A 26750-nucleotide genomic window follows, 5' to 3' on the forward strand; every position below is an offset into this window, starting at 1 on the left:
CGAGCGAGCTTTTATCTGAATCAAGAATTATGTCCCGCTGAATCATTATCCTCAAAAGAAAGAAGAAAGCGGATACATGCAAGCGATGCGGGGAAATTTTATCTAGCAAGCTAATTGCGATAAAATTACGTTGATATCCGCCTTTAAAGTGTAGCTTTAAAGATCGGTGCCCATCTCGTTGGACGGCCCGAATCTTCACTTTTTCTACTTCGTATTACGTAGTCATGAGCTCATTGCGCAAAATTCACGCCTTTGCATTCAAAGCGAGTCTGACAATGCGAGCGTGCGGCTCGAATCGATCGGTAAGAAAGACTTTAGAATCATCAAGTGGTTCGTTTTTACTATCCAATCGATAAGACCAATATATCGATCCGTAATCGAGAGAGAGAAAGAAAGAGAGAAGGAGAGAAAACTCAAAAATACTCATGCGTGTGAAATACGCAACCTCAGAAGGCAGAATTTCATGTCACACGCCATGCTTCGCTTGAGAATATATCGTCACCCTGTAAGAAGCACACCCCTTCGCTTCCTCTCTAACTCGATACATCGAGAAGTGAGAGATGTCATTTCAAATTTTGAAAGCTCGTCGATGCCTCTAGCTGAATGATACCAAAAGATCGAGAGAGAGAGAGAGAGAGAGAGAGAGAGAGAGAGAGAGAGAGAGAGAGAAGTATGGTTTCAAAATAAAAAAAAATACGACGATAACTATTATAATACGTTAGTATAAAATAATTATTAACGTAAGAGTAAAATAAGTTAATTAAGAAAGTAAAAGCAAAGATGACTAAAGATACGATCAAAATTTCAAGTCAAGATCTTGCGGATTATTTCGATCACGTTTATGAGACATTCGTCACGTTTATGAGACGTTCTTGAGAAAAAAAAGATCGAGATAAGGTATGGTTTCTCGTAGATACAACGGGCTGCTTTCGAGCTTCTCCGATTCGTTTGCGAACGTATTACAGCAGTAAGAAGCATTTGATTTTGCTATGTGTACCAAAGCTCATCGTCAACGAAGAAGATATCGAAAACCGAGACGAGAGCCGAGACCTCATCAGCATCTTCGACACAGGGAGGAATCACGACGAGAATAGAAAACAACGAAGAAGAACGATACGAAAAGTGCGCGGCTCCTGGGAGAACAGGAGAAAGGATTACAGGCGAAAGAAGATGAGGATAGCAAGCTAGCAGACGGAAAAATACATGGAAATAATGGTTGCGCTGGGTGAATATACCAAGAGAAAAACCTAGTTGAACGCTGACGCAGCGATATTGCGAACGTATACCTAAATTAAGGTTGCTTCGTTAAATAAGTATTAGTTTAAGATAGTTGGAGCTATTCATCCGAATGACTGTCTTCTCTTTTTCAAGATTCGTTATTAAGATTTTTCTCTAAGATTATAATTATTTCAGACATCTCGACTCTAATACATTTAATATTTAATTGGCTGTTATATTGACGTATAATATAATATTAATAAGAATAAGATAAAAAGACATTTACTCGTTTAATTAAAAATGGATAAATATGGATTTTATTCCAAATAACAAATAAATTATATTTCGATATTATAGCGATATTTGATCACTATTTACTTCTATTATATGTCAGTTTGTAAAAGCACGAATCTTTTAAGCATTTTTGCACTAAACAGCTTTACATTGGAAACGAGTCCAGTGAAATTTATATGTTGCAGTTTTTACGCACAATCGAATCTTACAATCCCCATTGCTATCTTCCGTTTCTTCTGAAATCTCTCCTCTCTCTCTTTTTTCCTCTAAATGCTATACGTAGAGAAATCTCTTTAATGCTTTGCCTCGCCCACTGCGCCGATTACGTCTTTATGGTTATTTTTCTTTATGAGCGATCAAAGTAAATCGAGGACGGAGTAAGAGGAAGTAATAAGAAAGAGAGAAAGAGAGAAATTAAAGAGATGGCGGACTGAGGGAAAAAAGTGGGATAAAACGAAGTAAAGGAGGAAGCTGAGGACGGGAATGATGCGTGAAAAAGAACGAAAGACATAAAAAAGTGCGCACGGAAAAGCGGATTCGAAAGAGGCAAATGAGAGAAAAAAAAAATAAAAGGAAAAGGTCGAGAAAAGGATAGATTCGATTGAGGACGTTAAGGAATGGAAAGAAATGAAAGAGGATCAAGAGAAAGTGGAATAAGGCAAAGGAAATTACAAAACTAAACCCGAAAGCGAACGAAAGAGAAAAATGACAAAAGAATATAAAGGAAGAGCGAAAATAAAAGAAACAGAAGTAGTTATAGAACGTTGTACTCTATAACAAAAACGAAAATCGAAAGATTGCGAGAAATACGTAGCAATGTAGAGCGTAGAAAAAGAGAAAGAAAAATTGGAAAGAGGAAACGAACAGGATTATTCGCTATTCGCGAAAGTGTATAAGAGTAAGAATTTTGGAATGGCGGAAAGAATCCCGATGGTAACGGAATCAAAAAACATAAGATAGAAAAAGAAAAAAAAAGAGAGAAAGGAGAGCAAAGAATAGTGAAAGACAGGGGAGAGTGACATGGGATTCAGTTAGGTGTCTTGACACGTTCGGAGACATTCGTGGATTCGGTAGCCGCTTGTTTGCTCACATCCAATCAAGACTTGGACCTTTCTTCCGTTACAGATCTTTCTTCCTTACGATTATCCACCGTACATGAGTCACGCGTGTACGTGTGGTTTTAAATACGTGTGGAAAACTGTCTTCGCGCAATTGCTTCTCTGGTCGCCATCTAATCCACGAACCTGTTCCAACTCCAGTTACTCTACCGGACATTCCCGTGAGACACACGCGAGCATATCCGCGATTGCCTGCCCGACGCGAGCTTAGCCTGTTAATCGAACGGTATGTCCGACGAAATCAACTCGCCGAATCTGTCGAGACGAGAAAGCATCGTTGAGCCTGCGGTACACACTACTCACTTTCAGCTTACCCATCTGAAACGTCTACACGATAAGATCTAAGATTTTACTTTTTAATGCTCTACAACGTGGAAAGAAGATATTGGACGTGGGTTTCTTATCCCTTGATCTTTTCTACTATCCCGTTCCCACGAAGATACCACTGTAGCTTTAGTCCATTTTCAACCATAACCATATATAAGCTCGAAGATTTTATTAGTTACCTGTATTATAGAAAAAAGTGTGTACATTGTATAAATTGTAATTGCACATGGACTTTTTGTTTGATCTTCTTTTTACGCGCAATCTCACTTTATAAAATTCTATTTCACTATAATGTTTCACGAGAAATTAAAGAAGCTGATATAAAAAATTATTTAATTTTTATTTTTGCTTATATATAGTTGAAATTTACAAGTTTAAATGAATAATAGAAAATAATAAATAATGAATTTTCTACTTGTGATAATAGCTATTGTCTTGTCAATTCTTAGATATATAGTCAATTCATATGATACATATTTAATTATATTATGTATTTTATTATATTATGATCATTTACAACTTTCTAATATAGGTTTAATTTAATAAAAATAGCGTATAGAAAAATTATGTAACAGTAATAATTTTATAGTAAGCAATATTAGAGAAATAAATAATAAAGGTTACATTTTAGTGACAGATATGAAATTAATTTTTGTAAATTAATGGAAAACCCTACGGAATTTGCGAGGCTGAAAATTTAGAAATCAAGGCTTTTCGTTTAGAAGAAAGAGAGAGAGAGAAAGAAAGAAAGAGAGAGAGAGAGAGAGGCGAACTTTGAAAAATACGCTACTTGAGGAAAAAAAGAATTCAAAGTAAAATACACGGCTGCAGGAATCGCTGCGAGCACAACCGGCATTCTGCTCTCCTTAACCGGCTATACATAACTTATGTTTGCGGCGTTATATCTCTCAACCGAGCTGTACCCATGGTACATCGTATAATTTCATCTCGCGTGCCGACGTGTTGGGGAAGAAACACGTGTAGGTGAACGCCCAGACGCGGCAGGGATACGGCATAAAATGAATGTAAGACGTACAGGGAAGATTTTCACGCGAATTCCACCGCGTACATAAATTCTCTCTTTTCCAAAATTATTAATAAACGCGTGTCTTGCCTGTATTACGTATTTATCATAGAGAACACTCACACAATACAGTAATTTGTTTATAAAGATAATATATCAATTACGTTAAAATAAAAAATATAAATGCATCAATAAAGTATCAAAGAATCGATTTTGAACATTTAATTTCAATACGCGACGCTTTTAACGTCAAATTGTTCGTCGTGTGTAGAGGCACATTCCTCCGAACACAATTGAAAATCACACTCGAGACACAAGGGATACGTTTCCTGAGAAAAGCGAGGGAGTTTGCTTTTCGTCGAATTTCCGCTGTCGAGACTGATTCCTCGGTGGGTTACGTCCGTCCAGCCAGACGTCTCGAAAAGGAAACGAACGTACACGTAATTTCAATGACCATCCGTCGCGCTCGACCGCTAATTTCAGTTGTGCAAGGAATTCCTTCGTCCCTCGGGTAACACCTCAGTACATTGCTTCACGTGTTCAAAGAAAAATAGGAAAGAAATTTCTCAAAGAAATTAAGTCTGAATAAAAAAAAAAATGATTAAGTCGAAAATTCTCCGGTTAATAAATCACGGCCTCGCTCGAATTCATTTCGAGAAAAATGAAGCATTAAAATATTCTAATGGTTTACAGTCTATCCAAATATTTAAACAAGTCAAGATAAAAATTTGTGAATCAAGATAAAAGCGACGTTTAAAATGTTAATTTCTGTTTGTCGCTAATGTAAAGCGTTAATAATATCGAACCTCCTATAATTATTCAAAATTTGTGGGAAAATTACATCGAGTCGTTAATAACGGATATCCATTGGCTTCATCTATTGTAACTGACACTAATCTTTTTTCATTGCACGACTATTAACTTTTTCAGGCAAATATCATTTATATCCATTGAAACCCGATAAACATAATTTTCTCAGCCCAAGCCAACGGAATGATGTATAAAATAGTCGTGATAAAACATTGTGGTACATTAAACCTGTAACGAAATATCACCAGATGGTCAATGCGATCGGTGCGATGGCAATTAACTTTCATGTATTGATACAGGTTCGCGGTGCTTATTTTAGCAAATATTCCTCGGGCGGTTTTGCGTTGATGCGGATCCACTCAAAATCGTGTCGAGGAAAAAAGTGACAGGAGAGTGACGGCAAAGTGAGATAAACGAATAAAGAATAATCGATTCGTCGATCTGCAGGAGATATAAAATAAATTGTGTAAATATTAGTTTCCGTAAGTGGTTATGGAAAATATTTTTAATCATTTCGAGAAACGAAGAAAAACGAAGTCAACCGACCAGCGGACACTTCGTTTCGCGAATATTGATATTTCTCGCTCTCACCTAGGAAAACACTCATATGCATTTGTTGAGAAAATACAGTGGTCATAGAATCGTTAATAGGATGTATCCGAACTTCACGATGTTATGATGAGATGTTTTTAGTTTTAATATGTGTAACGCGACTAATATACATTTGCCAGGGAACCGATTCATAGAAAAAAAAATTAGATTACGTAGATTATATAATATTAGACTATATAGATTATTATAAATCTATAATATTAACAAGTATTTCATATAAAAATATTCATATAAATCGCAGAACATCTTTAATGCTAATTACAACATTGAAAAGAGCGAAAAAGCAATTCCAGATCTTCGATTAAAAAATATTGCAAAATTTTGATTTATGTATTTTGATGTAGACAAATTAATTTGAGAGATATAAATACACATATGTCATTGTTTTTGATTAATTTAATTTGATTCAGTAGCAATATTTATGCATCAAAACTCGATTATATTGATCTGATCTTGATTTAAACGAGATATAACTTATCGAAGTAATGAATCGTGCGAATCCATATAAATTCGTCAGTTCGTTCGAATTCAAATAAACAGGCGGACACAATGATCCCGCGAATTAATATTAATCGTTCATCCGCAACCGCCGCTTAAGCCTTTCTGCATGGATTTGTTACACTCAATGACTTCATTTACGATTGAATTGGTGATAATAACAGATTGTTGTGAAAGAATATTATATATCGATTAAAAACAATAAAATGAAGCGAAGTGATTACATAAAAATTCATTTCGAAACAAAAATACATTTTTCTATTACAAATAATCTAATCTTGTATTCGTTGACAGAAAAGTATGTCTAAAATCTAATTTCTACCAATGTAGATAAACTTTAATCTCAGTTTAACTTACTCCTTATCTTTTTCTAATTCTCAGAACTGGAAAAAATAAAGAATTAGTTAAACCGAGATTAAAATTAAATTATATCAAACGGGTCTAAGGCCCATTTCTACGCAGTTTAATTTTAATCCTGATTTAACTAACTCTCCATCTTTTTCTACTTTTAAGAATTAAAAAAGGAAGAATAAGAACCGAGATTAAAATTAATCTACATTGGTAAGAAAATAAGCATAAAACCCAATTCTACAATTCACGATTGACTTTTAACCGAAGTTTAATTCATCTCTTTTCTATTCTATTATCCGATTAGAGTTAATCGTGGGTTGTGGAATTGGGCGTTAATAATGTTAAAACAAAAATTAAATACAAAAATTTGAACTCAATCCTAATTGCTGCTGGGAATCCAGGATAAATTACTTTTTAATTTTTCTCATTCTATTTGTACCTAGTTTCTCTTGTAGAAAAATAATCCTGATACGAGTGGACATTTTCTCGCAGCTCCATATCGTCAAGCTCTCACTCATTAACGTAAATGGCAACGGTCAAATCTACGACCCTTGATTCACGACCCGTTTCCATTCGCAACGGGTCTGTTTTCTGGGATCGTGGCAGTAGTGGCACTCACGGGAGAGCAGTCGCGTGAAGTAGCATGAGCAAGGCGACGGGGCGAAGAGAAGTGGAGAAACGTTTGAAGAAGGATCGGAGCTCATCGGAGCGATGGTGTTGGCGGCGATAGTCTGGGATCCTCGTGGGAGATGTCGAATAACACGTTACTTGCTCACGACTCCTTATACCCGGAGACACCCTCTCTTGACCCTTCCTCGAGCAAGTCGTTCTATCTACTCTCGTCCAACGTTCTCCGCTTTTATACGATGGTCAGTCGATGGTCATGGACATTTCTACCTCCATTTCTCTCGTTCTCGCTTCTGGCGACAATTATTACATTTCCGCAAACGGTGATTAGGATAATTGAATATGGAATAATTAATAGGATATACTCTTTAAAAATAGGATATACTCTTTAAAAATATACTCTTTTAAAAACATCTGGCAGATACGAATTTCGCAAGATAAATATAAATTTATTTTGAGTGTAATTAACAGTTAAAAATTAACAGATGTTAAAAATTGACAGATATTAATAATTGATAGATGTTAAAAATATTCAATGATTTAGCTTGATTGAAAGAAGCAAAACCATTTCTTTCTCTTTTTCTCTCTTCTTTATTTCAGTATGTAATATAAATTAATTTCTAAATTCTATAATGTAAGTTGATAAATAAATAATAATTACTAAATCAATCGATTGGTATATAAAATTATTTAATAAATAAATCATAATTCAAAACGTTAATATACAAGTAAAATATCATATACTTTGAAAATTAATCCTTTATACGCGACAAATAAAGAAAAAGTATGTCAATCATCAGGCCCGCAGGGATTTAAAAGCGTGCTTGATCGAAGAGATATTTCGTAGAATAAAAGACCCGATGACAAACAACAAAAAGCGACAGTCACGACGGCCCACATGTAACAATATAACGTTTTTGCTCCCTTTACGAGTGTAACCAGTTAACGGTTAACACACGTTTATACATCGCTCTGCACGCCCTGCTCCTCGTCTACGATTCTCGTCCTCTATCAGATTTTTCATTCGCGTCACGCGCACGCTATCCAGGTTGAAAAGTTTTATCCGCGCTTTTAGCGACGATCGCGGACAGACGGATTTAGAGGCGGTGACGGCGGCGGCGGCGGCGGCGGCGGCGGCGACGAACGCGGTGACGAGGTATTTTCAATTCGGACGGCTCCACGTTGGCTGGCGTCCGCGTCGTGCTGCACCGCTTGAACGGACAAAGGGTCCAGGAACAGTTGATTGGTTGTTCCGTCTTTCTTGTCAGAGTCGCGATACCGCGTGACAGATCCAACCAACCAATCTGTTTCGAAATGTACAGCAACGCCAACGGTCTCAACGTGTTTTCCGCGTTGCAAAAGCGTGCAAGCCAGGGTTCGCCAGGGTGTGTTTAAAGAGATCTGCGTTCACTCTTCGTTTCTTTGTCGTTTCTCTTCTTGTTTCGCTCTGTTCCAGTTTCGTCCCATATCCCATTTAACTCCTCTTTCCTCTCTCTCTCCCCCCCCCCTCCCCCCCTCTCTCTCTTTCTCTTTCCCTCCCCCCTCTTCCTCGCTGTCTCTCAACATCTCATCCGAATTTTTCTTCTGCTTTTCTCGTTTTTTTTTTGACCACAAGTCATTTTACCATCACCACGTTAAAAACCGTTTCACGTACGTAAGCTTATATAATTGGATGACACGAGATTCTCACGACCGGATTAAATTTTAATCCCGCCCCATCGGTGGATTTCCGAAATTTCGTCGTATCGCGGCATCCATTATCATTTTCATGTGCGGGCGTAAAATGACTCGCAAAAATCTTCCGAGTTTATATTTAAAAATATATTTTCCATTTTTTTCTACGACTAATCCGCATGTCTCGATATCAACCAATGTATGAAAAAAAAAAATTATAAAAAACATAGTCATAAAATAAAAAAATGTTTTTCAAGTCCATATTTTAGTAAATTTTATATTTTAAACGTTAAATCGCAAATTTAAATGTAGGAAAAAATAAGTCTATTATTTTTACTAGAATAGATAAACTCTATCCAAAGTATGTTATTCTAAAATGGGTTCTGCTCCAATTCGTAGTTCGTTTCAAGCATTAATTTCTTTTTTCATTCCGACACACTCCAAATTACGTCCTATCGATCGCTCTTGTCCCATTTTACATTTATTTGCCCGTATCAAACATCACCGCTCGTGAAATCAAAACGTCGAAAAAGACTATTGCTGTAAATGACACTCGGAAATTAACCAAGCGCCGTCCCGTTCTATTGCCCGTTAAATTAGCAACTTCAACAAATATTGTAGCTAACGGATTCTCTCCTGCCTCTTTGTCTTTTACTGCTATAAAATAATACAAAAGCGATTGCAAGAGTCATAAATTAATTCCCGTATTGCTGCACACTCATTCACAGACGATTGCGGAATCGTAATGAGTTTAACATTTTATGAACTTTTGTTGTATGATAATATATATGTCAAGAACATTGATTGTTACATCATGCAGGATATGTCAATAATATCTTCCATTTTTAAGTCAAACACTTTGAATGCACATTTATACATATGTTCATGCATTATAATTGTTTGAAAAGAATCGACGATATAAAGCATAAAATATTATGCAGCACGTAAATATGATTAACAATCTATTAAATAGTGACAATTGTAACGACTTTTACAATTAGTCTAGTTTGTAAAACAGAAATTATTCATGTTTACAGATATGAAAATACAAAATTAATATTTCATCATTTAAATTTGCAAAACTTGCGTTTCCAACGGAAAATTTCTATTTTGATTAAAACTCCATTAAAGAATAAAGACCTCGCCGCGATACTCGCCGTAATTTAAACGAGTATTTACAACCAAAGTCATACACTTGTCAACATGCTTCTATCTAGCGATAATGCGAGACTTTAATTTAACGACCGTGGTCGTCAAGAGAAACGAAGCAATAATGCAATGGCACATTCTAAGAAACAAGTCGGATACAATCGTAGAAAGGAACTCGCGACCCAGTTACTTTACCTTCTTCGTTCTTGTTCGAGAAAACAAACTCTCTCTCCAGATTTACTCTCTCTAGCGGAGCAATGTTAAATTGCAAGCACAGATATTCGTAAGTATTGACTCGAAACTGTTATGTTTAAATACTCTTCAACTTTTTAATCAATCCTATTTCACAAACTTGGCCACAAAGTTACGAGAAAGAACTTATAATATTGTATTATAATGTTTAAAGAAATGTACAAAAAAGTAAACATTTTAATCTATTTTAACAATTATATTTTTATGACATTTTCATTAAATCGTAAATATTAATTAATATAATATTGAATTAATTAATATATCTTTTAAATTTTTAAGAAAATTAAATTATAAAAAGGCACATACATAAAATACTAGAATAAACAATAAGTTTATATATCTATATAACTATACACACATTCCCATAAATTGGAAACATTTATAAGGCTCGTAATAAAAAATGATCTTACAGGAACGTGTTCCGTCAGTAAGTCACGCAACACTTTGCAGAATGGATACGAATGTGAATCGCGAGTGCACGAAAAATCGTCTGAGGAAGCAAAAAGTTTTATTCAGCGCCGGCACGAAAAGGTTAAATGCGAACACACACCTCGGACTCCGAGGCCCGATCGCAAGAAACTAAACGAGAGTACATAGCAATAAAAGCGGAGGGCTAATTCTCAGTTAGGACCACAATGTTGAATACAGTTCAGTAAACGGCCCATTTGCACCGACTTATTTCCTTTCGATCGACAAGAGCACATCTCGTGCAGTTAAAGACGATCAATCATAGAGCTTGCCAAACGTAATTATTGATTAATAGTCAATAACAACTGCGTTAAAATTTAATTACATTGTAATTATTTGTTACAATTCAATAGAATATTATTATAAAAGATAAATTAAATTTTGCTAAAAGACAATCGGAAAAATATAGTTTACAAAATGAATCTCAAGATATAAATATTAATCGAGCTCTCAAAAAATTAAAAAATAATACAATACATGATTACAAGAGTATATACATAAGAGTATATACACAGTGCGGAAATTGGTGCGTGAATTTCTATATAATTAAAAAAATTTTACATAGGATATAAATGTACAATAATTGTCTATATTATTCGAATTATTCGTACGTTTCGATTTTCTTCAAACCATCATCAGCGAATCCATAAATACAGTAGATGTCTTGACAATGTTCTCATGATAATGTTGGAATTCCTATCTAAGTAAGACTGAGGAGATGAGCATTTCCCTATTTTCTGTAGGGTGGAGAATAACCGTAAGTCCCTTCGTTAAAAAGCCAAATGACTGTCTTCATTCTCTACAGATTACAATTCGTTATTCCAAATGTAGGAAGTCAAATTGTACAAAGAACGATAACAAAAAATATAAATTTAAATATTTAAATATAATATTTATATATAATATTTAGTTGCCACATTATACAATATAAAAATTTTTTGACATGTGTTATTCCAACGGGAGTCAGACAATTAATAAATTTTTGATTTGAAGTTATAAAAATAAATGACAATTAAATTGATTTATAATGCGGCTAATTGACAGAAATATATCTTATCATTAAAATGTATGTACCATTCAATTACGAATTAAAAATAATTCACAATGTTGCGTGAATTTCTGTTAAACAATGATGCTTGGACGGGACATTTTGATTCGGCGTTAAATTCGATCAAAAGAGAGCATGGCAAAACCGGCTCTGTTTCGCCTCAATCTCTCGGTCTTAATTGCGAAAATACACCGCGTTTAAACCCTCCCGATAGTAAGAAATCTGGAGGTGAAAACAACGCGGCAATAAACGCGACTCGACAGCAACGGTTGTAGCTCACGAGGAGTGCTTAAATTTATCTTCTTCTTCTCGACTTGCCGCGAAATAAAAATTTGGAATTTCATTTTTAAAAACAATGAAAGAACAATAATCTTTGAATTGTAAGAATTTAATTAATTAATTTCTTGTACAAATTTCTGAAAACATTTTTAATTATTCGTTTCATCTTAATATGAATATTTTGGGAACTAATCATGATAATTTGAAACTAGGTTGTTGCAAGTTGCGGCTAGTACACATCATCGAATCTTCTCATCGAGAATCTCGATATTTAAAGTTACTCGGTCCTGAATTTTGACGCGATGCTATCTCGAAACCTATGCATCCCGAAGGGTCGAATGCGAGCTCGCAAGGGAGACGACATTAAGCCCGAAAAGAGACCTTTACGACGCCTAGGTATCCTACGCCCGTCCATTATTCCACGACTTTCCAGTCGCGCCACAGATAATCGCGTTAACAATTACGTGCCAGCTCCGGTGCGAGTTATCTAAATTGATTAGGGAAGTAATTGCATTTGCCCTCGGGTCTCCGCGACGAATTAAGGAAAGATAAGGGAGAGAGGAAAGGGGGAACGGGAACAATTGCGTTTTCGTAAGTATCCGCGATGTACGCATGCATATCGTACGAATTCATAATTTGCGCTTGAAAATGACACCAATCGTCCTAATCGCGTTAATTCTTATTCGACTAATTTCTTTTTATGAATATAATAAATGTGTGTGTCATAAAAATTTGAACATCATCATGCTTTATGATGCATTGCGATATACTTCATCCCCATTCATTGAAGTTGCATTCCATCGCGACACTTTAGGTGGATATTTTCGAATGGATGATATCGTCGTGAGAGCTGAAGAATTTCGTCATTTATCGTTTTGCGATTATAATCTCTCGCCGATATAGGAAGGTTTTGATATCGCAAGAGAGAAGATTATTCTTTGATTTGAGAGAGGCATATAAGAGGAATAAAGCGAAAAAAGAGGGAGGAAAAGAAGAAAGGAAGCGATAGAAAGACAAAGAGAGGAAGAGAGAGAGAGACAGAGAGTACGAGAAAGAGACTTCCGAGATAAGATAGGTAGATGCAGCGTAAGATATTCCGTACGAAGTACGAGCCCGAGTGAGTTCCTTATCCGCAGCGTCGCGGGATGAGAAAGAAATCTTTAAAGCGCACTTTGATTCATAGGCGACCGCCCCGGCAGTGAGGGACAGAACGTGACCTGGCATTAAGTGTCCCATAAAATATTGCGCTCATGTAAATATCCTCGTAAAATTCAGCGGGCAATGTGGCAGCGACGGTTGCCGCTTCCCTCAACTCGTGCTCGTGCCATGCCGTCGCGTCGGCACATCACACTGCGATATTCTAAATATTTACCCCCTTTTGCCGTCTCGTGCCCTCTCTCCCTATTCGGCTCTGCAAATTCAAATTCGACACGCAACCCTTTCTTCTCGCACCCATCTAAGGACGTGTATACGAGGGCTGCGCGAAGAAGATGAAATGTCTTGGATGAGAGAAAAGCTTACCGAGAGATTTGACTCGAAATTTTGCTTCCAAATCCGGTGTAGAGAAAGAGCTCTCTTTGAGAAATTTGTCGCGAATGCGGTAAGCAACAGGAAGGTAAATCTCAGCAGAAGATAAAAATTGTAAGAACGCGCATTTAGTTCGCATAAGAAACGAATGGAGGAACACATTTTGACAAGATTGCTGTTTTAGTCAGTGAATAGCAAATCGACAGATATCTTTCCCTAATTCATGTCACAAGCATGTAGTTAATAATGTAAATAAAGTCGGCCACACACGTTCAAGTAAACTTGTTAAGTATGCATGCGCAATCCGCATATATATATATATATGTATACAAGTTCATTGAAGCGTGTGTGTGACAAAACTGCACAATATTGAGATAAATTTGTATATATATATATATATATATATAGAGCTTGTATGCCAACTTGACAATAATAATGAAATTAAATTAAAAAACTAATGAGTTATAGACTCCTTTAATTGATACAGCAAATAATAATAAAAAAACTTAATAAATAAAAATATTTGATAAGTTTACTTAAAATGTATGCCTAATATTAATTACAAAAAATAGATATATTCATTCTGTTTCTGTTTTTACAAAAATATATTAACTTCATTAATTTCAACAAAGCGCTCTATATGTCCAAGAAAGAAGTTATTAGGTGGCAAAGGTTTTAATCGAACATGTCAAACATAATTCAGTTCATGTTACGACGCGACGCTGCGTGTCGCGATATCCGATGTTAGTATTACGGACGCTATAAACTCAGTCGATTCGCCACACAATTCTTTTCCTCGTCGTAAAAGCGCTTGAGATACTGCTTTTTCGAATAACCTCGTAGAGCGCGGTAAACTTCTCGCCTTTGTGTCATACATGATGGAAGCAACATGAAACATAACGGCGAACGGAACGATTGATGAATTAAAGAAAACGTACCTGCGATTCATCACAAAAAAATAAAAGAAATCAAAACTTGTTGGCACACAAGATAAATTGGTGTTCTGTTTCGTTTATGTATTTATGGCGAAAAAAACAATGGAAAAGTTACCGTAAAATATCTCTTCTAATAATATGGATATTTTTTTTTCATTTAAATTAAGCATTTCATAATTTTTTACATCAATGTTCTTTAGCTTGAGAGAGTATATACAAGTGACGTATTATTAGTTAAAGAAAAATTTCTATTATTATACAACATATTATTTTGAATAATAACAGGAATTTGTTATAATGAAACGATTGAAATTAGATCAGATTATATGTATGTAGGGATGAGGTACGTTGGCTCATATTTCAGGAAAGCTTAGCTTGACTTATTATTATCGTGCATATGAACATTCAGTATTTACAATTTAACTCTAACAAAACACTTTATATATTTTCATATTACAGTAAATTGTAAAATAGTTCACATTTATTTCTCTGCGACATTTTATTATTCAATTATTACAAAATAACTTTAAGAGATATATCTTCAGTTACAATTTAACTCTGACAAAACACTTTATATATGTTCATATTACAGTAAACTGCAACTGAAATAGTTCACATTTTCTATGATGACATTTTGTTATTCAATTATTATACAAAATAACTTTAAAAGATATAATCTATACTAAGAAATATATATCTGCGGTCTATTTTATATTTCAATTGTGATTTCATGGATTTTTCATATAGACCGTAATCAATTTACCTCACTATCGGAACAAGTTAGCTTAGTTAGCTTAGTATGCAATGTAGCGTATTAGTATGTATCACTTACAAAGAAACTATACAGTGTATGAAATCGTTCTTAATATGAAAACGTAAAGATGTCTATCATATTAGTACATTTTAATTATAATTATTTGTTTAAAAAACCAAATACCAAAAATTATGCCAATGAGCTCCGATTTCTCCTACATGAAAATGTGTCATATCAATATATCATTTCAATATATCTAAATATAATCAAACAAGCAGTTGTTAAAATTTTAATCGTAATGATTATATCTTTATCATAATCTATTACTCCTAATATGACTTCTATAAGATTTTATAATAATACATATTTTGCAAAAATTTTCTAATGTATGTGGGAACATACTTTGATATATTCATATTAAACCACAAAATCAAATTTATTATTAATTCAGCGGCCGCTTTTAGAAAACTCCCGACATATACACTGAATGCACATGCATCAGAACGCTCGAGAGTCGCTGCCAACTCGACTTCTAATTTTTTTCTACACAAATATGGAATTATTCTTCGTAGTAACTAAATACATATGAATAACAGAACGCATTTCCGTATTTCCATAATTACGACAGGCATTTTCAATTGAAGCCACTTAAAAGCTTATTTCTATGAATAAAAAGTCAATCCGCTTATATCGCAGATTTAATAAATAAAACTAGACAATATTAGAGGAAAATTGCCGATACCATAATGGTAATAATTTTTTTTTGGAAGATTTTGCCCGTTAATACAGAATTGTCTTCAATAGGGCTGTTTGATCTATATAGAAATTAAGTTAGTTTATGAACCGTTTTACAGATAAGTAGTTTTACAAAAGAGAAAGGGGGGGGGGTTTACATTGCACTATTTTATATTCAAAACTATATTAGAAGAAAAATAAAAAAGAGAAAAATATAAGTAAAACAGATTCAGGAAACTAGGAATATATATAAAAACAATAATGTAATATTATCAATATCCATTATTATTTGAACTATGCAATTTAAAGAAGAAATTTTATTTTCGAATTTGTAGAATTCATTTTTTGATTTTATATAAAAACAAGCTACAAATATATAAATTATGAATTTTTAATTAAATTGTTAAATCATTTAAGTAGTTCGTGTTTTTATCAATATTAATAAAGTATAATTTTTAATTTCCGAAAAATAAGGAAATATCTCTTCAAGAAATTTATGTATCAGTATAATATTTTTTCTCAATTCTTTTGATACTTAAATTTATATGGCATTCCATTATGTATTAAATTATGAATAATTTTACACATTATGAATAATTTTTTATCTTATATATAAATTTAGGTGTAATATTTTGATTCAATATAATTTTATTTTTTTTAATTTAAGACTTAAATTTAAGTTTCAAGATTTAAATTTAAGTTTCCTTAGAACGCTCCATACGATCGATTTGTCAACGACGCCCAGTTACCGAACTTTTTGATGGCAGCACACTCTGCGAGATACATTTGTTATAACACTCAAAACTTTTACTTGCACTGTACGCGCGCAGACTTAACTCAGTGGATTATCGCGGCCACGATCGATCGAGATTCTATATAGTATGTATCTAGAAAGCCACGTGCTCTCAGTTAATTACAGATTTCTTAATGAATAACTAATGAATAACTATGACTTCGACAAAGTTAAACTTACGCGCTGTCCGTCATTATTACTTGTGGTCATTAATTTTTTAATTTGCAATATTAAATATCTTTGATTTAAACGCCTTAGATTAAAACTTTGTGAGAGTAAAACTTCATGAAATGAAACTCTATGAAAATCCGCAACTGAGAGAAAATAAGACTTCTGATAAATTCTGTACATCCTCTCATATCTGTCACGTCGCGCAATTTTGACGCATATGTGTGCATCGCGTGCAAACGTCATCCATTCTCGTCGGGTATATGAAACTTCTGGCATGCAAAAGATTTCCGTATGTCAGTGTTGTATTTACAATAGCATGAATCCGAAAAAACATCGCGATATAGATCCTTAACGCTACATGTAACGAGATATGCAAATAAAGTGGCTTAATCGTATTTAGTTGATTCTGTCACAAATTCAATTCTGTTCAACAAAATCAATTAAATACAAACTCTGACTCTTTGTAGAACATTTCCTCTTTTCCCTCTATCAAACTCAACCCTATTCAACTCAACTGTAATCCTTCAGCCGTGAGCGTAGATAGCGCATTTTTATCGCAACGCTTCGATATGTCGTCATCGTCGTTGTCGGCATTGGTAACGGACAAGCTCGAAATGCGTGCAAAATGCGAACGCTCTCTTCGTGAGTTTATAGGAAAAATTTTCGTAAGGAAACTTCTTAATTGAGTGGGAATATGCTACGCGATGCACTTCGTACTTTTTGCATTTTTCCGGCCTCGCATTTTCCATACTTCGCGTCTTCCGCAAAAGTGCAACGCGAATAGTTGGAAGCTCGTAACTCCGTGAGATGCATTCTCGCCATCGATACAGCGAAGTGAAGTATTGCGAGATGGAAATTATAGATTTCCTGAGAATCGATCGTAGAGAATCGTATAATTTTAAATTAAAAAGTATTTTTTATATTCTTACGGAATATCATTATCGATCACATGTACTGTATAATACAATATACAATATAGATGTTTTTTTTTAATCTAGACGTTTTCCAATCACCTCTCATCTCGCAAGCACAAGAAAGATCTGTAAACGCTCTAATTGCACAATAAAAGTGCTGACAGAGCGTAAACAAAAATTTGCATTTGGTTGCACGAGTCGTTGCTTTATGCGCGATGGAAGATAAACGAACATTACACGTTCGGGACTTTGCACTGCGCTTCGTAGGATAGCGCGAAGGTTTTATTGTAAAGGTAGATGGATTAAGTGGCATTACTTTACACTGTCCTTTGTAGCCGAGGACAATTTATGCGAGACCGTTGCTTCGCATAAAGTGCAAGCGTTTCGGCACGGCGTTCCTTTTACTAATCTAATTACTTTATGTATACGCGTGTGTGTATTCTCTTTTGCGCAATAAATCAATGGATAATTGTGCATGTTTTAAGATATTAAATATTATTACTGATGTTATTCTGTCATATTTTAAGAGAGCATGGATACGTGAAATATTAACTCATTTATCTGTAATGTGTCTTTGTGTTTTAATTTAATACATACATTTGCATCTATAATGTATTATAGATCTTATATGGCAAATAACTGTTTGACAAACAATTTTTACAAATTCATGATCTCAAATTGAAATAAAATATGATTTGTCATTTACCGATACGTGGTGCAGCAGCAACATAAAGTACGCGTTGAACTGTAAAATATGTACAAATTATAGCGCGCTTCTAATAATTAATATTTCAAATAATTATCATTCGCATAAAATAATTGTAAATAATTGATTTGCAAATGAAATAGATTACTTATCTCGTGATTGCTCCGCTATTTCCCGATATCTCCTTAAAACTCTTCTTTTTCCTCTTTTGTTTCATTATTTTTTTTCTTTATTTTTTTCATAGCACTCATATAACACAAACTCACAAAAATATGATTAATTATGACCACGCATCTGCTCATAATTAGAATACTTTCACCGTAATACTGCATAATACGATTAATAAAGTCAATTAAATAACTAATTAAAACACAAGGGATTTTATGAAAATAAACAATCAAATGCATCTCCTATATTGCAAATACATTTTGAGATCTCACGAAATACTAGAAATTAATATATTAAATATTATTAATATTTGTATTAATGAGTTGTAAATTATTGTGTATATTGTTAACATGTATTAAAACGGTACAATATAAATCACGATTTTTCGCTATTTGAATTATTTGTTCTGATTTATAATTTATTGTATGATATTTTACACTTTTCAAAACACAAAAATTAAAACAAGCCATATCTCAATTCAAAGAGCGATGCAAAAATTATATTTAATTAAATATAATTTTTGCATCGCTCTTTGAATTGAGATATGGCTTGTTTTAATTTTTTTGTTTTTTTAAAAAAGAAAAAAAAAAAAAAAGCCATATCTCAATTCAAAGAGCGATGCAAAAATTATATTTAATTAAATATCTTTAAGAAAATTGTTATTATAAATAATAGTTTAAAATTTTTATTCCTTATCATTTCTGTTTTAAATGAATAATAAACTGTAAAATATTTATTCCAATAAATCGCCTCCATACATTTAGGAGATATTTATCAATTAAAAGTAAGTCAATTTTGTGTGTGTGTGTGTGTGTGTGTGTGTGTGTGTGTGTGTGTGTGTGTGTGTGTGTGTGTGATCACGAGTTATTGATTGTTAATTATTAATAATTATTAATAATTATTCGCGGACAATAATCGTGTAATGTTTGTAATAGCACATTTTTTGCGCCGTAAAAATCGAGACTTCAATACCATATATCAGATAGATACCTATAAAACAGCTACAAAGAGTATAAAACAAATTATCCCTAATTATTAATAGAGAATTATCAGGCTTGATGTCTTTATTAGTACTTGCTATGATCGCGTCTTAAAAAATAATAAACATGAAAGAGAATTGCCCGCTCAAGTCTCATCATACAAATGATACATATACTTGGCTTTGCGTACGTGTAATACGTGTCATAACAACGCAAACACCAAGATCCCAACAGGAGTTTCACAGAAGTTTAATGTAGAAAATAAATTTCATTGTATATTTCGTTTCTTGTAATTTAAACTAGTTATGACAAACGAACTGTTATACACGTTACATAGTAAACTCAACATACATTAAAATAACAAGATTAAAGTTATCTTCTTACAAAAAAAGAAATGTATGCGATATTAACGTTTTTTTTCGGATTAATCTTTTTTTCAAATTTTTTAACGGATAAAGTAAAATATAAAGCAATTTTAATGAAATAGGATAATGAGAGATTAAATTATCATTAAAAATTATCATTAAAAATATTTGAAAAAATAATGTATAATAATAAATTAATTTTCATTTTCGAATCAAAACAAAGTTGACGCCATTAACGTTATTATATTTTAAAATTACATTTAATTAATCGTTTTAGATATTATTAGTGTTATTAAAATCAATTGTACAAATTTTTATATTAAAATAAAAAAGAATTATAATAATTGCAATGTTCTAGAAATCAATATATATTATTTATATATAAGAAATTGTATTATATCAAAATTTTGTTATGTATGTCTTGAAATTTACTGATTTTTCAATATATTTTTATTAATAAAAAATTTAAGATTCCAATTAATATCCAGAGAATTAAAATCGCTAAAACTCTGCTATAATCACCTTCTTATGTTACGTTAATATTTTTAAATATAACATTATATTTTTTATATTTTGCATCTGTGTCAAAATATAAGATACAAAAAATTAATAACATAATTTATAAAATAGAAAAAAAATATTTTTTGCATATAAATTGACATTAGATATCATAAATATTATAATAAATAAAAATATGAAATTTGAATATTTCAATTTTAAAATAAAAGAGAGAGAAAGAAAACTTTTCATAAACATATTCGGAAATGGCGTCATAATATTTATTGGTAATGGCATGTCAGTAAATTCTGTTTGTTTCAATTTATTCAGTCATTGACATTTAGCGAACAGAAATTTCGCAATATATTTTACAAATGGCTTACTTAGTGTTTATGTATATACATCACTCTTTAAATAACTCGTAAAATTCAGTCAACAAAATTGCCGACTTCTCGCGGCATGCCGCGATATGTCCTACATCTTCGTCACATACCGCGACCGTAAAATTCAACTTCCTCTCATCTTCTGAAGGAAAAGCTATTTTCCTTAGAGCGTGGCATCTCACGTTGTCGCAATTGCGATAAATTATAGCGCACATATCTGCGTAACCAATTATATTAGCGTCGCAATGCAGTGGCAATGCAAATAGTTCGCGATAGTTTATAGGAAGAGCATTTTATTCACTGGAGTATTTCAATGGTCGGTTTTCAACAGCCACGGAAACAAATATCTGTTTCGCATTTTGCTAACGAGCTATCGTTTTATACAGAATGAAATATCATGTTTTAAATTTTTTTTTAAAAGTACGTTAATTTATGATTTATAAACGATTGCCGATAATATCGAGAAATAACATTTTTAATCGACTGACCTTTTAAAGTGACATATTGATTTAAATAGAAAGCAATATATTTATTGATAACTGTCCGCATTGCTGCTTTGTGACTGTCACGCATTTATAAAAATTGATAGATACCTATAATATCTTGTGTTATGAAGGGAAGATAATTTTTCTATAGGATACTGCAGTATTACGCATTGTAAAGATGTCGAAGCATTTCCGAAGCGCGAAGATCGCGGAACCATTTTTAGTCGCGTCTGTCATCGCGGGAATGTCAGATAAATCGATCAGCGGCTTTCATAAAACGCGTTTTTCCTACCTTCCATTTGGCCTCATAAAATTCACATAACCGAGTTACATTAGATGATACTAGCTACTATTGCTACTGCTGCTGCTGCCAGCCGCGAATTTAAATTCAATACGCAGAAGTTCTTCTCGCGCTAGAGGCGGACGAACTTTTCTCGTAAGTCAGTTTCTTTGTATCGTTCACCAGACACGAGCATCATATTGAATCTCTCTTTGTCTCGAAGTACCTCTTCCGCATCGCAATTGCAATTACATAATGGCCATATGATACATTACAATGTGTAATATTTTCTTTTGCAAACCGAACAAAGGCTGCAGGCGCTCTACATAAAAAAATAAAACTATATTAAAATATATTAAATATAATACATAATACGTAAAAATGTAGTACCAATCACAAGAGAGTGAATGTCATGATTATAATGTCATGATTATAATGTTGCAAATATTATACCTTCGAAATATCTTTATACAGAGAGAGATCGGTTTTGAGGATCTAGATATTTAGGTAAATATAGATCTGAAAATTTATTGGAAAATTTATTGGAGCAAAATAATTATGTACGAATCTCAGGCATGATGAGTAATGCTGCAAAAAGTTTTGACATTCTAATAACCAGTTTGAGCATTTTTTATATAATTATTTTTATAGCCTAATAAAATTATTTTCAGATCTGTATCTAGTTAAATTTTTAGATACTTTGGCAAAATTGTTCTTCCATGTATTTTCTTGATAAATATTAAATATTATAATAATAAAATGGGATACTACGACAATTACGTTTATCGCTTATAAAGCTTTATTTTTTAACAACTTAAAACTATGTAGAGTACGTTTTTATATTGATTGAAATATCGGTTCACAAGAAAGATCACATAGATTGAAGCTATAGTTATTAAATCGCGGAATGCTACGATAAAATGTGCAAATTCGTTCACAAAGGTAAGTGTTAAAAGTAACAGGAATTCAGTTTCCAATATTAAATCCTGCTATAGCAGTGATTGTCCGACCACGGCGAGAAAAAATATAGTCGATAGAATTTCCATCACATAGCTTACCAATTTCCTGTATTGCCTTCACTACTGTCGCAATTTGGAAATTCTCGAATCTTACTGCATGAGATATTATATTGTTATATTTGTTTACATGAATAAAACACGTTCACGATTAAATACGTATTATATATTATTTATTTGATAGTTAATAATGTACTAATTGTGCAACAAAACATTATAAAATTATCAAAATAAATATATACATAATTTATATGTATATATTTATTAATATTACGTATTTGTAACAGCAGGCTATTAATATTTAATCCTAAATGAAAATAATAGATGATAAAACATATCTACTTTTGTTTTGTACGGTTAATAGAAAAGTGTATCTTTACGCCACATATTGAAGTAAAAATATAGATCTTGTAGGCAGAAAATATTAAAAAAAAGAATGACATACTATTTCACACCAAACGAGCGACATTTCCGGCAATTTCACTGTATCGTTTATTTGCAAAATATAGGTTCCGAGATAAAGTTCGCCGGGAAACTATTTCACGAGCGACAGGTGTTAATTCCACGTTGATTACTTTTACATCGTAAACCGGCTAAATGTTGTCGATTCGGATTGTTACAGCCTGCGAAATACATGCACCGCAATGGGATCCCATTAACAAACTATTTAAATTCCACAAATTAATTTAGTCCCGCCGCTGAATATGTTAACAGTGATTTCTATATATGTGGAGTATATAGAGATATGCTTGAGCTCTTAAATTTCTCTCAAACGAGTTATTTTATCACTGCTAATATCATATCTTTTTATCATTTCATTATCGCTACATTGTGCGCAAATATTGTTACGTTAATAAAATAATGCAGGTAACAACAATACTGAGACAAATATATTTTTAGAATTTATAGACATCTCGGAAATGTGAGAAAATTGCTTGGAATGTTTCGTCGCTGACTCGTTTATCACTTTTGAGCATTTCGCAAAAAATCCACCGGTACTTAGGCATTCGCGCATAGTGCACGATAGTTTCTGTTATGAGATAGCTGGATGCCCATAACGCCAAACTTTCTACAAAGGCCCGTTTTTTTCCATGAATATATAACACGACATAAAATATCCTGCATATCCAGTGCGTATCGTGGTAAAAGCCTCGGGATATTTTTACGAAACTACTGCGACTTTCCAATTTACTCTGACGAAAATTGACTAACCGATCTTAATATGCAATATGTTTAAATGATACTATGTTTAAATAAAACTCACAATGCTCTTTTTTAAATATAAATATTATGTTAAACGCCTTTTCTCCTCCGATTATCTCTAATCTATCTAATAAACTCTTAAATCTTAAAGGAGAGGGGACGGTGCTGGAAGGAAAAATATAATTGTTTTTATAGCAATTAAGTTGTTAATCATGTATTTTGACAATTTAATTCGATACAAACTAAATTTACATCGCAAACAACATCTATATTTAAAGAAACAAAGAGCTAAAAAAATATTAATTTTTTAGTAAAATATATAATAAAACCGTCTCATTTATCTTTAAAATGATTCCTTAACAGCACAATTGCAAACGCTAAAGACAACTATATTTTTCGATCTGTCACCGTGACATCCTTAAATCTTAGAATCAATACTTTCTTTCTAAAGAATTATTTGCTCAAGCGAAACTTCCAACGATAAAGCAGAATGAAATGGAGAATGAGAATCGTATTGAATTAGCGCGCGATTATTATTGTTTGTTTCAGTGACGGGGCTAGAGCCAGACTTCGCTTACCCGCTGGAGAACGTAACGATCCCGCAAGGTCGAGACGCTACCTTCACCTGCGTGGTGAACAACCTCGGTGGATACCGGGTGAGTCCTTCCTCCTCCGCGAGCGGAGATCACTCTGGCAACGTCAAGGGTAACGCCCGGGTAACTATTTTACCATTAACCTGTGTCCGCCTGTAATGGACTACTACCTTATCTACTACTACCTACTACTACTAACTCTACTACTGTCACTACTACTACTACTGCACTATACTACCTATATGCGCGCGTGCCTGCACTTCACAGCACTGCATTTAACTGCACTACCGCCAGCTATGAAAAATGAGAAATATATATATATATATATATAAAGTATATATACTACCACAGTCGCCAGAGCAGCCACCATCACTAACCATCTCTCTGTACGACATCCATTTTCATCTATCAGTCCGTATACAGGCACTGCTCGACTACGACGCAGCAACCGAAGTTTCATAGTCTCTTCACGTTCCTCCTGTCTCATTCTCTTCGTTCACTTCGTCTGAGAAATACCGACAATTCACACCGAAGAGAGAGAAAAAGAAAGAGAGAGAGAGAGAGAAAGAGAAAGGATTCTTTCATGCGAAATTATTCACTAAATGGTTAATGATCGCGCCTTCACGCGTTGAAAGAATGCGTATTGTTATTCGCGTTATTATAACCAATAATTATATACATCTAATCTTTATTAAACAAGATGCATCGTAATAATGGCTTCCCCGTTTTGTTCGCGTCGTTGGATTATGCATCGCGAGTTGCCGCAACTAAAATGTTGGAGCTGTAGTTATCGCGAAATACGCTCGCGTTTCATATTTTAAGATGGCATCTTCTCCCTAATGTTCTAGAGTGATTTGAAACGCAAAGTAGATCGAACGTTTATCGAGATCGGTGTTATCAATATTAACGCGTCGCATAGCCAAGATGAAATTTATTCGGATCGATCTATCGATCTCCACCTTTGTCCTTTCTCTGAAAAGAATTCGAATCGCGAGAGGATGAATGGATACAAAAAAGCCGATCTATCGTTGCAGCTATTGTTTTTTTTTTGACAATGGCTTTCGGGCACATTGCCCACTCCTATTTCCATGGAGTCATGCTTTCCAAAAGACCACGTCCAATATTACTGGCGCAAAAATTTCTTCGGTTTCTCCCAGTGGACGTCCGAGATATGATCACAAGCAGTGTGCATTGATTTTATTAAAATATATATATATATGTTAAAATATTTATTATTACTTAGAATTTATTTCAACGCAGAAAATTGATGTTTGAGTAGTTCTCTCACATTTAATTTTCTGTTTACCAACAGTCAGGAAGTTTCAAAAAATTGGAAAATCATTTTCGTAAAAATAATAACACACATTAATTTTTTTCAGTTGAATATAATTATCAATTTTATCAAGTGTCGATAAAATAATTTAATAAAGTTATCGCAGCAAAAACTTTAAATTGGATAACGAAATGTATCACATCAAGTAATAATAATTATTTAATAAATATTCTGATACACAGATTTCTGATATACAGATGTTTTAATCTCAATTCAATTTTATATGAAATTTTTAATAACTTTTTCTGACTCGTTATTTTTAAACGGATTGCTTGTATGATGTTATTTGCACTTTTTTCGGAACACCTTGTAGAGAGCTTAGAACCGCGTGTAATTGCGTAAGTTTCACTTTACACTTCCCGGTAATAGCGCGATCCCAGCAATGGAAGGAAGATTGATCAAGGCCGGCACACAGTGCCGCTATATGTAGCGAAATTGATTTCACACGGGAACATATCGCCGATGTGGCGTATTAAGCGCTTTACGGCTCCACTTGTTGAACCGATAACTTCCCGATAGCCGAGGTTTCCCTTCCTCTCATCTCCACGGAGACCTCTCGCCGGGGAAAGAAATTTTGGCGCCGTGCGCGCGACCGTCGTAGGTTTTAATTAAACTTGGCACTGTCAGAGTTTATAACTTGTTGGAAAATGCGATTACTTCCGGCTCGCCCGCGTTTCAACTTCTTTCTTTTAACACGGTCGGACAATCCTCCACGCGGAAGTTTACGTTCCTCCCTAATAAGGATCATCGCGACGGTTTCATTATTTCTTTTCTTTGTTCTTCTACATTATTAAACGTATAGAAATCTATGAGCGAGAGGGAAATTTTGCTTCGTAGAGATTCGTGATTACTTTCGTCAATCTTTCACAAATCTTTCATAAATCTCGCAACTAAAAATATTTCAGAGAACACTTTAGATTGAAAATAATAATACCCTGATTGTTCATTTCATAAAATAGGTAAAGCTTCTTTTTTCTATTTATTCTTACTTTATTAGTTGTAATAAATAATTAAAAATTTTTAGGAAATTATTTACAACAGAAAATGTGTTATATTTCAATTTTATTTTTGTATAAAAATAGAAAATTGTTTTTCTGTAACATGTGAAATATTTTTTTAAAACTGAAATAACATCTATTGTCTAAAAAAAATAAAATTCTAA

The 26750-nt window shown here is 33.4% G+C and overlaps 1 protein-coding gene across 1 annotated transcript in view; it reads left to right on the forward strand.

Moving 5' to 3' along the window:
* The window catches only part of LOC108686780 (lachesin-like), a 70736-nt gene that overhangs the window by 18246 nt on the left and 25740 nt on the right, over positions 1–26750 (forward strand). Inside the window, exon 2 of the mRNA XM_018192245.1 lies at positions 24212–24378. Coding sequence (XP_018047734.1) covers positions 24212–24378 — 167 coding nt within the window. The remainder of the gene's footprint in view (positions 1–24211; positions 24379–26750) is intronic.

Source organism: Atta colombica, unplaced genomic scaffold (genome assembly GCF_001594045.1).
Source record: "Atta colombica isolate Treedump-2 unplaced genomic scaffold, Acol1.0 scaffold189, whole genome shotgun sequence".
NCBI classification, from domain to species: domain Eukaryota; kingdom Metazoa; phylum Arthropoda; class Insecta; order Hymenoptera; family Formicidae; genus Atta; species Atta colombica.